The 14,662-nt window shown below is 39.3% G+C and overlaps 1 protein-coding gene across 8 annotated transcripts in view; it reads right to left on the reverse strand.

Moving 5' to 3' along the window:
- Positions 1-1,748: 1,748 nt before the first annotated feature.
- The window catches only part of LOC5578220 (arf-GAP with SH3 domain, ANK repeat and PH domain-containing protein 2), a 122,719-nt gene continuing 109,805 nt past the window's right edge, over positions 1,749-14,662 (reverse strand). For 6 of the 8 annotated variants that reach the window (XM_021839972.1, XM_021839971.1, XM_021839968.1 and 3 more), the window contains 6 exons: positions 14,134-14,623; positions 13,676-14,074; positions 5,434-5,547; positions 5,293-5,366; positions 4,980-5,231; positions 1,749-3,581 (listed from right to left, as the gene is read on the reverse strand). In XM_021839972.1, coding sequence (XP_021695664.1) covers positions 3,384-3,581; positions 4,980-5,231; positions 5,293-5,366; positions 5,434-5,547; positions 13,676-14,074; positions 14,134-14,623 — 1,527 coding nt within the window. In that variant the 3' untranslated portion in view covers positions 1,749-3,383. The remainder of the gene's footprint in view (positions 3,582-4,979; positions 5,232-5,292; positions 5,367-5,433; positions 5,548-13,675; positions 14,075-14,133; positions 14,624-14,662) is intronic. The other 2 variants (XM_021839966.1, XM_021839967.1) reach the window with 2 other exon arrangements.

Consider the following 14,662-nt stretch of genomic DNA (forward strand, 5'->3'; position numbering starts at 1 on the left):
AGTTATTTTCCCCTCAAATGGTAAAATTGAACTTCGCGGTCGACCCATTTAAACTTTGACAGTCGAGTAGTTGTTTCAGAATAAAGTTGACAGATGGTTAGTTAAGCATAAGCATTGATGACCGTACAATTCGTAGTTGCTACTCCGTGATTGACCAGAATAATCGAAGTTGCACAAGGAACCAACAGATGTAGCTTGGGAATAGCTTTCCATATTCAATGTACACTTTCGAGAACCCCAAACATTATAAAGTCATAACGGCGCCGGCCACGTCCTTACGGTCATCGGGGAAGGGAAAGCTACATAATCAGGATTCACCTTGGTAAGTGATGCGATTTTTGCATCCTCAGTTCAAAAAAATACACATAAGACACTGGAGAAAACGTTAACCATTCATAGGTGTTTCTGTAATAACAAGAAATAGGTAAAAGGAAAGGTATGTTATGTTAAACATGAACAAGAGTTTTTGTCGACACTTATTCTATTGTATAAATGCATAAGAGTGAGATTCCTATCGTTGGCACCACACTAGACAACGGAATAGCATGCAACACCCAGAGGCACAGCCGAAAACCTTTCCTGACGAAACGTTTTCCTGACTGAAGTGGGAATCGAACACACGAAAATTCATTCCGGCAACGCGAAAACCGAACTCGAACTCGAAGCTTAGGCCACTTTTTTCCAGACGTAAATCTTAAAAATAATCAAACTAAATTCACTAAAACAATGATCCGAATCAATAGAAAAAAAAAAAAACACGAGCGAAAAATTTTGACGTCCGTACCTACGCGCGGGTTACTACGATCAATAAAGTTCTCAAATTCACGGGAGCAGAAAATAACTTTCGAACTGTCAAGTTTAACCATGCTCCAGAGCAGGGTTAATATAACCGGAGGGGAAATAACTATCGAGTTGTCAAATTTTAACTAAAAGTTAAACGAATCGGTGAAACGGTTCACACCCTAAGCAGCATGGCTTCATGAACAAAATATACCACGTGCTGGTTGATAAGATGTCTTAGATTTCATAGATGTTATATTCAGCGTCACGAGTCACAAGCAATAATTTAACGATGCGCTTCAATATTGAACCTTCGAAATACCTAAACAGGGATTACATTGAAAATTTTCCAAAATACAGGAGTTCTTTCAATACAATCCGCAAAGGTTTATTCCAGTTTTTGAAGAAGTTTAAGGGTTCTTTCCAGGAACTCCTAAAATAATTCATCAGGGATTTTCACACCAATTTTGTCAGTTGCATTCCTATGAATTCCTTCGCCAACTTCATATGAATTCGCGAATTAATCTACTGTTTATCTCAGGAATTGCTCCACAATTCTCCCAGGAATTTATTTCAGGAAATCTATTAAGAACTCTTCCAGGCATTCTATTAAATTATAATTAAATTGATCTCCCTGATTTTTTTCAAAATTTTATCCACGTTTTTTTTATGTAAAATCTCCGTGGACTCTTCAAAATTGCAAATTGAAAATAGGTGGTGATGTGCAGAAGCAAATACAGCAGCATATTTCTACACAAGTTTTTCAGAGTTCCTGTTCAATGTATTTCCAGGAATGCCTCAAGAAAACTATACAGGCTTTTATCTAAAAGAGAATTAGGCATTAAGTCTACGTAGATATGATAGAACCAACGTAAAGGATTTCGGAATAATGAAAGCCACACATAACATGTGACTGAACTTATGTTTGGTTTTGTTTAACGTTTGTCTCTGTGTGTTTTGTATTGATATTTGCTTTCAGTTCGTAACTGTTTCTATACTCTGACAATGGTTTCATTATAGTATTCTGCTGTGTAGATACTGCAGTTCGCTTTTGTCTACAACATGATGCATTTGTATTGATGTAGTCATCCATCTATCGTTTTGCTACCGCTGTCCTGTGTAAATTTCTAGCATGGAATGGTATTCATTTTAAAATTTTCGTTTCCTGCTGTAACATTCATTCACATTTATGGTTTTGCTAACTGCCTGGTAGTTTGATTTTTTCTGCTACACCTTTCACAGTGCAGTTCGGTTTGAATTTATCAATGAGTATTTGTTTTCCGTCCAATTTATTTCTCTTTTCTTTTCTCCGTCAACATGGTAGTATATTGTTTGTTCGCATTGTTGTTGGTTTAATTAATATAACAGTAACTCTACAATTTCATACTGGATTTTCACTGACATGACAATTTCTATTGGTAAACTGTGTTGGTTGGTTTCATTTCTATACTGTTGTTTGACGAGGTTGATTGAGGAAAACTGAGTTTACTATTACTGTATATTTGATTCTGATCTGTCCGTGTTCGATCTAGTACCTAGAAGGTAGAGGAATTGGGATGAAGAGACGTCGATTCTATTACACATTGAGTAACGATTTGTTTGCTTTTCTATTATAGTACTTTCTGTAGTCGTTTCAATAGTTGTCACTGGACTCCTGGTTTAATTCCTTCTGTTCGAGTTTTTCGGTTTGTTTCTTAGCTTATATTTTGTCTGTATACTGGCACATAATATTTTCCGTTATTCCGCTAATATTCCGACTTTTCCATTCTTTGTAACTCTACACATCTTTATAGTTTATGGTTTGTTTTATTCATTTGTTTCATGTTTTCTTCTCTATATATGTAATAGGTAATCGGTAGTTAATTTTTACAAACAATATCTATCAACTAATCATATATATGCTTTTGTAGTTTGTCCTTTCTTTGTTTTTGCTTTGATTCTTTGATTTAAAATTACCATTTTGTGTCAATTTGTTTGCACGTCTTCTCTTTTCCCCTTAAACCAAGCTCAAAATAAATGCTTTCATCTTAGGTTAACATTCTTTTCGGTTGCAGATTTGTGTTGTCGTGCGGAATCAACTTCAATCGGGAAAAGACTCAAAGCGACAGTCATTCGGAGGAAAAGATTACATCTTCTACTTTGAGCAGTTTCGTTTCGATTCACATCATGTCCTAAACCTTAGAGTAATAATACACATTCATAAAATAGTACTCTTTTTTGCTTATCCGCTTTACCCTAACGCTAATAACTCTCGATAGTGTTTCTCCCGTCAAGACAGAGAGAACAGAAATCCTCCTACGCGTAAAAAACTAATAATAAATAGCAAACAGATTATTCGAATACCAGAAGAGGATACAGTTTCGCTTTAGTTTCGATACATAGATATACTTTAACGGTAGCAGACTTAGAAAAATCACTCTTTCACAATTTTGCTTGAGTGTCGCAACTATGGAAATCTTCTTGCGCTCAAATTTGTTCGATCTACTTAAACCTCTCACATGTCCTCCAGTTTTGTTCTCATCGGACGAAGCTCAGCTCCGCCTCCCGTTCATAGTTGCGCGCCGTCAATTTGTAACTTTTCGAAACTTACCTAAATACTTTCTTTAATCGTGCAACATTTGCACGAAGCTCACCGGGAACATGCCTCGCCGGGAGCTGTCCCCTTCGATTTCGCCCTCCATCCAGTTGTCGTCATCGGTTCGCTCGTTGAGGACGATGAGGATTTCTCCCTCCTTGAACTCGAGCTCGTCATCGTTGTCCGCATTGCAGTCATAGAGCGCTCGACACCGGCGCAGTCCGGTCTGAGGGGAAGAAACGGGGATTTTTAGGAAGTCCGTGAACAAAATTGGCGCCCATCGTCTCTTTAGGCCAGTGGATAAACTGGCTAAGTAATGAGCGATGACACTTCAAGTGAGAATATACATAAAAGCTTAAAGTGGATGGGTTTCGAACTGAGTCATCTTCAGCATGATCTTGTTTTTAAACTGTGGGTGTAACCGTAGAGCCAAAGAAGATCATGAATCAATATATGTAACCTATTCTGGTTAGTTCCAGACAAAAGTCTGTCGGGATCCTTAAATTTCCTTTGAAGAATTCTTTGAAGTAACTTTGGCGGATCATCAAGAAATTATTCGTGGATTCATGATCACTATTGTCCTAAAATCATTAGGGGATCTGCAAAAATTATCAGGAATCAGCAATTTTCTACCAAGATTTACCACAGAAATTCATCAAAGATCTCGACTAGAACAGTACAAAACGATTTAAGTCGCTTGTCTTGTGTAAAAGTGTTTCTGTTTTCTTCCATATTCGTTTTCTAGCGTGTTTTGCCCCGATTTGTGCTAGATTGATGTTCCTAACCTAGCCTGGCTGACGAATAAACACAAGAAATTGGTACGAGTTAAGCTGCCACGATACATAAATACCTACACGTTTGAAGATTTAATATACACCTCTCTGTTGATCAACCGTGTTTCCTAAACTAAGGTTTAGAGCCGCGAGCCGATATGTGCAGGGATAATGGTACGAGCAGCTTACGGAACAACAAGAGCTCATTGAAAGGTGGAAGCAGCACTTTGATGAACACCTGAATGAGAACCCAAGCAATGAGGATCAAGTTTTAAGATAATGGAGAAAATGTCCAAGTCAGTTCAATGGAATGGAACAATGGAAACCTACCAGCCCGTACTTGGAGGAAAATTAAGGATATCATCAAACAGCTCAAGCACAATGAAGCTGGCCCAAAAAAAAACTAACCTTTTGTCTGCACCGTCTGTTAATATGAGACACAGACAAATTGAAGTGTGAAAACTTCCGAGCAATTTTCATTCTGGATGCGGCCTACAAAGTGTTATACCGTATCATCTTCCGTGGTCTACGAAAAGTTGATGAACTTGCATGCCGGTTGTCCAATTTTGCGTTTGAAGGTTTTATGCGGAGAGTATATCTCAGTGTCCATGTACTCCGCGAAGTAAACTAATTTATGGGATCTGATGGAAAACGTGTAACAGCCGAGAAACGTTTGAGTCCATTGACGCAAAAGTTTTCCACAGAACAATCATAGCGAAAGGACGTGAAATGTCTGAAAGGTGGGAGCACCCCTTTGACAAACATCTGAATGGTGTGGATGATTTAGCTGCGGGTTACCCTATAGTTTCGGCGACATATTAATATACATGTGCTATAAGAGCAATACTTACAGAGCCAAAGTACGAGCCCGGACTGCCCTTGGACGTGTTGAAACTATTCCTTACATCTAGGGTCGCAGCTCCTCCACCGCCACCCACTCCTCCTGAGGATGATGCTGCCGATGCACCACTGGTATCGTTCCTACTGAAACTACTGTTGGCCGAGTCCAGATTTCCCCCCGAAGACGACGCCATGGAATGGTCCAGATCGCCCACAAAGTCCCCATAGTTGGCCGACGAGTTGAGTTGATGAGCTTTGGTTGCCTGTAAAAGATGACCGCTTGTGAATATCTAGGCCACTTATAAACGATTGATCGTAATTTACCTTCTTCCTTAACACGACTGAGTCGTCTATCGACGATAGGCTCTCGTTCGATTGTCCGTTGGACATGGCTTTGTCTGAAAATATGAGGAAAATCGATATTGTGGATCATGCAATATAAAATCTCAATGCTCTAGTTACTACCTGCAGCCGGAGGCCCAGGAGGTGGTGGCAGCTTTGGTCTGTTGTGAAAACTTTTGTCAACTGGCTTTAGCTGGGGGATTTCTCCCGCCGGTGGGAGGACTAGTTTGGCTCCAGCTGCAAAATTTTAGAATAATTAGTCGTTTCGATGAGCGGTAGACACGTTAGATCAGGGTGGCCACGATTTCTATTTTTAAATTTACACTTTTCCCAGTACAATTTCGGACCATTTTCCCGGGCGCAAGTTAATTCAAATTTGGAAAACTGATTTTCGTTTTTTCGTATTTTATACAAATAACAAAGCAATAGAATTAGTGTTTTTATTGGGTTTAGAAATGTAAAAAAACATTTAATTTATTTAATCTCAATACTCACTAGCCCGGAATATGAAAAATTCAAAATATGAAAATATTAATATACCGTTTTGATTCATATTATAATATACGGACAGATTCAAATTTCGGATACTTTGTATAGCAAACGTTCCATACGATTTTTTTTTAAATTTTTGCCATTCAAAAGTTCTCAGCAAGCTTCCGAATTCTCACTCACTCTCACGATAATGGATTTCTCCATCACCACAATTTTCAGCGAAAAGCTGCCTTGCGAAATTATCCGTCTACAAAACAAAGCGAAAATAGATAATGGCACAACTCCACTGCTGTGAGAATTTTATTTTATCATTCTCGTCTCCCTTGAGAACTTTTCATGTGTCCATCGCCACACGCAGCAGTTGCTTTTATGCATCAAATTAACTGCTGCTTTCGTCAAGTTGATGTGGTAGCATGGATAGCGTGCACGCATCGCGGCTGTTTTTGGCAATGTTGTAGGTTCGAATCCCGTCGGCGGCACCAGTTTTTGTTTATCCACATAGTGATAATTATCGGGAGAAGTTGGTGAGCGAAAATATGATGGGGTGAAAAAGAAATTATCCCCGGAGAGGAAAGGTTTTTGGTTATCCTCCATCGTAACTCTAGGGAAAATAAATGTGAGCGAAAAAAGATATTCACGTGAGGAAGCGAAAAAACATTCTCCTTACGTGCGAAAAATCGTAGATTTCGCATCATTGATATGATAATTCAGAACCCTGGTTCTCAGTAATAAGCATTTTACATACAGTAAGGGACAAAACATTTGCAACTTTTTCGATTTTCCATACAAAATGACCAACTTTGGTAAGTTAGATCTCACCACAATAGATCAAATTAATGGTCGCAGTGTCCCCACAAAGGAAAAAAAAGTTAGATCTTTGTTATTTATGGACCGATTCGAATGAAATTTTCACAGAACATAAGATATAACTTGAATTTTGACATATATTTTTGAATGATTTTTCCGATCAGGAGTTTAAAAGTAAGAACAGTTTAACTAAACTGTAATTTTCGACGAAAAGTTCAAAACTATTTATCTCAAAATCTGATAGCTCTACACAAAAACAGTCTTCTGCAAACCTGTTCATCTCGTTAAAATCTAAAACTTTGCTGAAGATACCATAAAGCCATATTCTTTCAATATGTTTAGTTATGTCATTCATAAAAAATCGTCAAAAAATCACTTTCGTCAAACCGTTACTGCTTTTGAAATTGTTATTGGAAAAATCACTCAAAAATATATGTTAAAATTCAAGTTATTTCTGATGTTCTGCCAAAATTTTATTCAAATCGGTCCATAAATAACTGAGATATAGCTTACCAAAGTTGACCATTTTGTATGGAAAATCGAAAAAGTTGCAAATGTTTTGTCCAATACTGTAGATATCTATATTGAATAGACGAATGTTCAATTGATGATTCGACTTTTCTGTTTATGACTTTCATGAGCTGTCCGGAATTTGATTAATGTGTCCGGAATATAAGAAAAAAGTAAGGAAGCGTATGGAATAAGAATCATTAAAAGTCTACACATTTCTATTTATTTGAAATTATTCAAAGTTGGATAATAAAATAATTTTTGTAATAAAATAACTTGAGGGTTAACGACTAACAAGCTTTATTGACTTCCTTATTGGTTGAGAGTTAGAGAACGAATAATAAGAAAAAGTAGTTGTAAGGGTTGTGTCAGTTTTTCGCCGATTACTATGATTACCAACACTCCCTCTTAATCGCCCAATCCTAAACGGGACCTCAGAATCTTGAAGCGTCCAGCATCCAAACCTTTAGTGAAGATATCTGCTAATTGATCGGTGGTCCCAATAGGTTCAACCTTCAATGTATCGTTGTTTATATGATCTCTAATAAAATGGTGCTTAATGTCTATATGCTTGACACGTTTGCACTCGGTATTCTTGGACATTGTTATACAACCTTGATTGTCTTCAAACATAACAAACAAATCTTTTTCATCGATCTCCTTTAAATCTTCCAAAATTTCCTTCAGCCACAGGCCTTCAGATGTAGCAGCACTTAAAGCTATATACTCAGCTTCACTCGATGATGTTGCAACAGTCTGCTGCTTTTTGCTGCTCCAGGACACTACAGAACCGTATACTTCAAATACATAACCGCTTACAGATTTTCGATCTGTTTTATCCGACGCCCAATCAGCATCAGCGTAAGCTGTTAATGGAACTTCATTGTTTCTTGGCTTGAATTTGAGTACTAGACCTTTGTTCCCTTCAAATAACGAACAATTCTTTTTAGCATCTGCCAATGTACGTCTTGTGGTTTCTGCTGGAATCTGCTCAGGTAACCAACTGCATAACAAATGTCAGGTCTTACGCAAAGCATCAAGTACATTAAACTTCCCAACAGTTCGCGATATGGATGACCAGGATTTTCATTAGTTTCTGAATTGACTTCAAGATCGTAAGGTACGAAAAACAATGGAACTGCCGACTGGACATCTTGTATTTCAGCAAACGGAAAACAGTTTTCATTAAACTTGACATCTCTTGCGATAAATAGTTGCCTTGTCTCGATATCCCACAACCGGTAACCACTTAATGCATATCCGATCATTATTGCCATTCTACTTTTCGAATCTAATTTCTTCCTCAGCTGAGACGGAATCCAGGCGAACGCTTTACTTCCAAATACTCGCAACTTCGATATATTGGGCTTCTGATTTGTCAATATTTCCACCGGAGTAACCTGGTCCTTTAAGGCACTGGTCGGGCTTCTATTCAATAAATATGTCGCGGACAGTACAGCTTCATTCCACAGGTATCTTGGTACATGAGACTCCGTCAACATGGCACGGACCTTCTCGATTATTGTTCTGTTGAATCTTTCCGAGACCCCGTTTTGTTGTGGAGTATAGGCTACCGTTGATTCGACTTGAATTCCCTTGGACGCATAAAATGCTTCTTGAAGCTTTGAACAATACTCACGACCTTGGTCTACCGTCATTTTTGATATTTTCAACCCTGTTGCAGCTGTTGCCATTGCTTCATAGTTTCTGAATTTTTCGAAAACTTCAGATTTCTTTTTCAGCACGTATACCACAGCAAAATGCGAATAGTCATCTATAAAAGAGACAAAATAGCGAGAACCATCCCATGGAGCCGGTGTTATTGGGCCGCAAACATCTGAATGGATGAGTTCCAACGGTCTTGCTGCTCGTACACGCGTACCTTTGAACGGCTCTCGACATTGTTTGGCAAATATGCAAGATTCACAGAAGGCTATATCTTCAGATTGTTTCGGCATCCCAGTCACCATACCTGCCAGGGTCTTCAAATTTGCGCTTCCCAGATGGCCCAGTCTACGGTGCCAGAGATTTGTGTCTTCCACTTGACAAGCGTACACGGATGTTTGTTCATAGTAGACATCTAGTTCATAGAAATCGCCTCGTATTGGACAGACAGCAATCACTTCGGCTTCATATTCCAATTTCGTCGCTGTTCTTCCAAATGTTACCTTGATATTCGCTCTAGCTAGTTTCTTCACAGAAAGAAGGTTTGCTCTCAGATCTGGTACGTACAGCACATCATTGAAGGTAACTTGAACTCCCAAGCTGTTGACTCCAGTGATGCTACCTTTATGCCAAGCTTGAATTGATTCATTTTTCTTCGCAACGTTAATTACAATCGGCTGGCCTAATTTCACAAGTTTCTTGAAGCAATTCTTTTCATTGACGAGGTGATCACTGGCTCCCGAATCAAGTTTGAACACAACTTTTCTTCGAACAGCTTCTGTTGAAACATTCCGACCGACCATGAAGGCCACAGCTTTACATCCAATGGCTACATTGGCTTCAGCTTCACTCGACAATCTTTAGCCATGTGTCCTTTCTTGTGGCAACGGTTACATTTACCAGTAAACCTTCGTATCTTCTGTTTATTACCAGAGACCGCTGCAGGTTTCTCCTTGTGAGTATCCATCATTCGATCGCTTTTCTTCAATTCTTCAGCCAAGAGGTCCAACGTTAACTTGCCATCACCGAAATTCTCCAATGCGGTTACTAGCGGATCATACGATTCAGGAAGTGTAACAAATAACTGAGAAACCAAGTCACATTCGTCTAGTTTCGCTCCGGCAGATTTCAGCTGTCGGATCAAATCATCAAAGATCTTGAGATGCTCCCAACAAACGTTCCTTCAGACATCTTCAGCTTCGCGAGTTGCTTCCTGACCAGTGTTTGGGACAATACTGACTTCTTGGCATATACGTTTTCGAGAGTGCTCCAAATATCTTTTGCTGTATCTTTCTCCCGGATAAGGTCCAGCATGTCGTCGTGAAGAAATGCGATGATAAGATTCGTTGTTATAGGGGGGTCTGTAGCCTTGAGGTTACGCTTCCGCTTCATAAGCGGAAGGTCATGGGTTCGATTCCCAGCCCCTCCACAAAAAACCCGTCCAGCCACCAGAAGACGCCTCACGGAGCACATCCATCCTCCGTCAGTAATCAGATGGTGACTGGTGTCGTTTTTCTTTATTTGCACCGCCTGCACCGTTTTCCCACCGGTGTAGCAAAATCTGCACCCAAACCGTTCTTTTATTACACAGGTAGCACACCGTTTTTGCACTCGATCGCAAACGGTGCAGAAATTTCTACACCCTGATCGAGCTGGGTGTAGCAGGTAGTGCACTCTTTTTACCAATACATGTATGGCTCTAAGCTGTCAGTGGCATTCTTGTTTTGGTCGTTTTGGTTGGTTTTGTTGCGTTCGGTAACGAACAAGCAAGGTTCTACATTTTCGCTTATTTCCGACTGAGCGGATAAAATGGATTTATTTCAGAAAGGATCCTTTCAGAAAGAAAAAAATATTCTAAGCATTTATAAATGAACATCACTACAAGAAATACATATCACATAAGTATAATATGGGATACTATGAAGCATGAGTAAAAAAAATCTATGAGCAAATTTCAGAAAATTCAACTGAAAAAAACGTGCCAACAGAACCAGCAGCGGCTGGAGCTGTATGTCCCCATATATTGAACTCGGATTATAAAATCTCTGCTTCTATGTTTTTCAAAAACAGTCGATTGGCGAGAATTTGATATTGATTTTTTATTGGCAATGATCGATTTCCATTACTCTTTTCGCATTATTACAAAAATAACGGATTAATCTTTTACATCGTGAGCTAGAAACATTGCGTAAGTATGAATTTCGATGAAGTTATAATCCAGAGAGAAGATCGGTGAAGTGTTGATATATGAACATTCTTAATTCTAATTTTTTTTTTTTTTGAATCACGAAACATAAATCATGGTTATAAATTCCCAGGGAAAATAAATGTATTCTTGTATACCAAACATTTGTTTTCGTACACGACATAGTAATGTTGCGGCAATGTTTTCATCCAGTGCTGTAAAACCGTTTACAAACTATCCAAAAAATAAATGAATCTAATGTTTTCTAATTCCTTACATCACATCACGAATAACAGAAACAGCTGTTCTATCTGTTTGAAAATTGATATTTTGTTTTGATTGACGCCTTCACTAACACCATCATATGCTGTCAAAATATTGCACCGAAACCGTTCTATTTTCCGGTGTCAATTGTTACACTCGCACGGTGCACCGTCGGGAATAATCGAAAACGACATGAGACAAACTGACCCTCTTCGCAGGCAGCTAGCCTCACTAACAGCAGAGCTCTCTCCTACCTGCTCGGTGTGAGAGTAAAAGAGTAGGAGAGAGTGAAACTAGATTTAAATATAGATAAGTTGAAAATAGATCTGTATCGATAAAGCAGCTACAGATCAACTGAGTCCGGCACAGTAGTGGCCACGAGCACGGAGTGCCTTATAATAATAATAAAAAAAAAAGATTCGTTGCCTTGCAGTCCTGTTCATTGAACTTCGCCAATTCTGCTGCAGTTGTTGGGGCTTCCTTGCTGAGGACTTCCAACAGACCGACGGACTTCAAATACTTCTCAACCCGAAATTTCCAATTCTCATAGCCGGTGCCAGTAAACTGGGGAATACCATAAACCGCTTCTTTACGTGTGTCGCTCATAACCTTTTGTAATAAAATAACTTGAGGGTTAAGGCGACACGGGAGACCGTGTTATTTTCCCTATCTTTTGTCTCACTCTAACAATTATCATCAAAACTTTGTGGAAGCAAATCTCGAGTTTTAGTGAACCAAGCTGAAAATTTATTGCGTTGTGCACTAAATATATAGAATCATAGTGATACATTTTTCGCATCGATATATGGAGTGGTTCTTGGGATTTGCTTCTTCAAATGGATAGGGTGATTATGATGACGTCCCGTGCGGCCTTAACGACTAACGAGCTTTATTGACTTCCTTATTGGTTGAGAGTTAGAGAACGAATAATAAGAAAAAGTAGTTGTAAGGGTTGTGTCAGTTTTTCGCCGATTAGGGGGAGATCCCCCAGTACCGGACACTTAAGCCACTAAATTCATAATTCGAAAAATATTGCTTTTATGTGCTCGTGTTACCCATTTATGATAAATATTATCATTTTTATAGTGTACAAAATAAATTAGAAAATATAAATATGAATTTTGACATTGGATTTTGATGATGTATTTTAGTACCAAAATGATCGATCTTGAAAGGTGGCACCCAATACCGGACACGATCTGGAAATGCCTCGAATTCTGTAAATTTGAACATCATTGAATGTTTTTACTATACTGCCCATAACTGCATATTTGTAACATTCGACAAAAGTAGGCATTGAGTAAATGGAACACCAAGTGTGCATTTTATGGCAGTATGTGAAGAAGCTAAATTTTCTAAAAATTACCAGGAACTCAAAAGTGCTTTTTTGAGGCTGAAATTTTGTACAGCCGATATCACATAACGGGTGGATAGTCAGAAAATAATTCTGCTAGAAATTTCTTTGCTACTCCATTACGAGGCTCATCCATAATCTCAATGTGACTGTTATGCGGTTACAATCAGCAATGTGACAAAACAACTTGGTATTTTTTCCGAATTTTCTAGAACAAAATGACAGATTTTAGTAAGTTGATCGAAAGTATACATCATTTGATGACTCTTCATGGTATTAACTCGAAATTGTCAAAAATGTCGAATGTGACTGATATGCAGTTATGGGCAGTATAGGAATATTATATAATTGCCAATTCAATGCATTTGCAACATTTACAAGAACAATTTGAGTTTTTCTCAATTTGCAAGATGTCCATCAAAAACTTCGTTCATATATGATGAAAAATAGCACATTCTACGATGTTGTTCTGATCGTTCATTCTTCTTAATTTTATTGCATGTTTGATGCCATGATCGACGAAAACCATGAAAAATGAATGTATTTAGAAACACTGGTGCAATAATTACAAAGATATCATGTAGCAAATCAAGCTGTCCGAAACTGGGGGACAGAAGGTGCTTAACAAAAATTGTAATTTGTCCATATTTTGTTCAATTATGGTACAAAATACATTCATTCTATCAAATTAGGATTATGTTCGATCATGCTTGCGTGATCCAATGTATTTTTTCATATTCAAAATAATTACTAAATAGGCTCAAAATTAAGGCAATACCTCAATTTTTTTAAGATTTTTAAACTTTTCTACTTTTTAAAAAAGGCATACATATTTCAAGGATATGTTATTCTACGCAAACATTAGCCTCCATTATAGCTTTCTTTTCTTCTAATACACCATCTTGATTGGACCATGATTTCTCAATGTTTCGACTGATGTCCGGTACTGGGGGATCTCCCCCTACTATGATTACCAACAATAATCATAAAATTCATAATGATTTATCTGGTGATTATCTGGAATTTCCGGGATTAAAATTACCGTCTTTTTCCCGGTTCAGCGGCCACCCTGTCAGAACCATACTCACCTAAATTTCTTCCCAACGATTCCCCGCTAGGCGATCGTTTATGACCACCGGTAAAGGTACTCAAGAAGTTCGGATCCCTGTTGGACTGGATGTAACCCTCGAACCGCTCGTAGATCTTGTTGTCGAAGTGCAACTGTTGAGACGAGTTGGATTTGCCGCCTGCGGATGAACCCGTCCCTCCGCCACCTCCTCCTCCTCCCCCTCCCCCGCCGCTGTCAGAACCTCTCAGGTGTGGCAGTGTGCTGTACATTTCCGGATGATGATGGTGCAGGTGAGACGCCGACACCCCGAAGATCTCACTATCAATGTTCTGCGAATGGCGTGGTGCATGCGGTAACGTACCGTACGTGGTCGGCGGTGGAGCCGGAGCCGTGCGTTTCTTCAGGGAACCAATGTTGACTGTTGAAGGTCGAGAATGATGTATTTTCATAAGTAAAGTTATTGGAAAGAATTCTTACCGGAGGAAGACTTTTTACTCTGCGAACTGACTGCGGCAGCGGCAGCCGCTGCGGAAATCTGTGCTGTCGTTTGGCGAATAATACTGCTGGAACTACTAGAATTAGGACTAGAACCACCGGCTGCCGATCCGACTCCGGAGCCGTAATGCGATCCGAACCCTCCGGCGTATTGCTTGGGACTAGTACCGGATGATGGGATGGGAATTTGCCGCTGTTGGCTTCCACCAGGGATCTGCTGAGCACCGACCAGATTCGGATTGCAACTTGAACTGGGACTCGAACCACTTTGGATCGAATCGCACGTGGACGAACGAGATCGTAGCACTGGGGACTCACCCCCTACGAAGCTGGGCGGTCGTGATCTGGACTTTCGCTCGTCCATTAGCACCGTGTCGTCGTCGGAGAAATCGGTCGACCCATCGTCGTGAATGTTCCAGTCGGTGTTGATGTGATCGAAGGCGCTCTTCTCGCGCTTTATGGCATGTTCAATCTAGCGGAAGAGTGGAAGTGTTTCATTTGAATCGATGTA

Source organism: Aedes aegypti, chromosome 2 (assembly GCF_002204515.2).
Source record: "Aedes aegypti strain LVP_AGWG chromosome 2, AaegL5.0 Primary Assembly, whole genome shotgun sequence".
In the NCBI taxonomy this organism is placed as follows: Eukaryota; Metazoa; Arthropoda; class Insecta; order Diptera; family Culicidae; genus Aedes; species Aedes aegypti.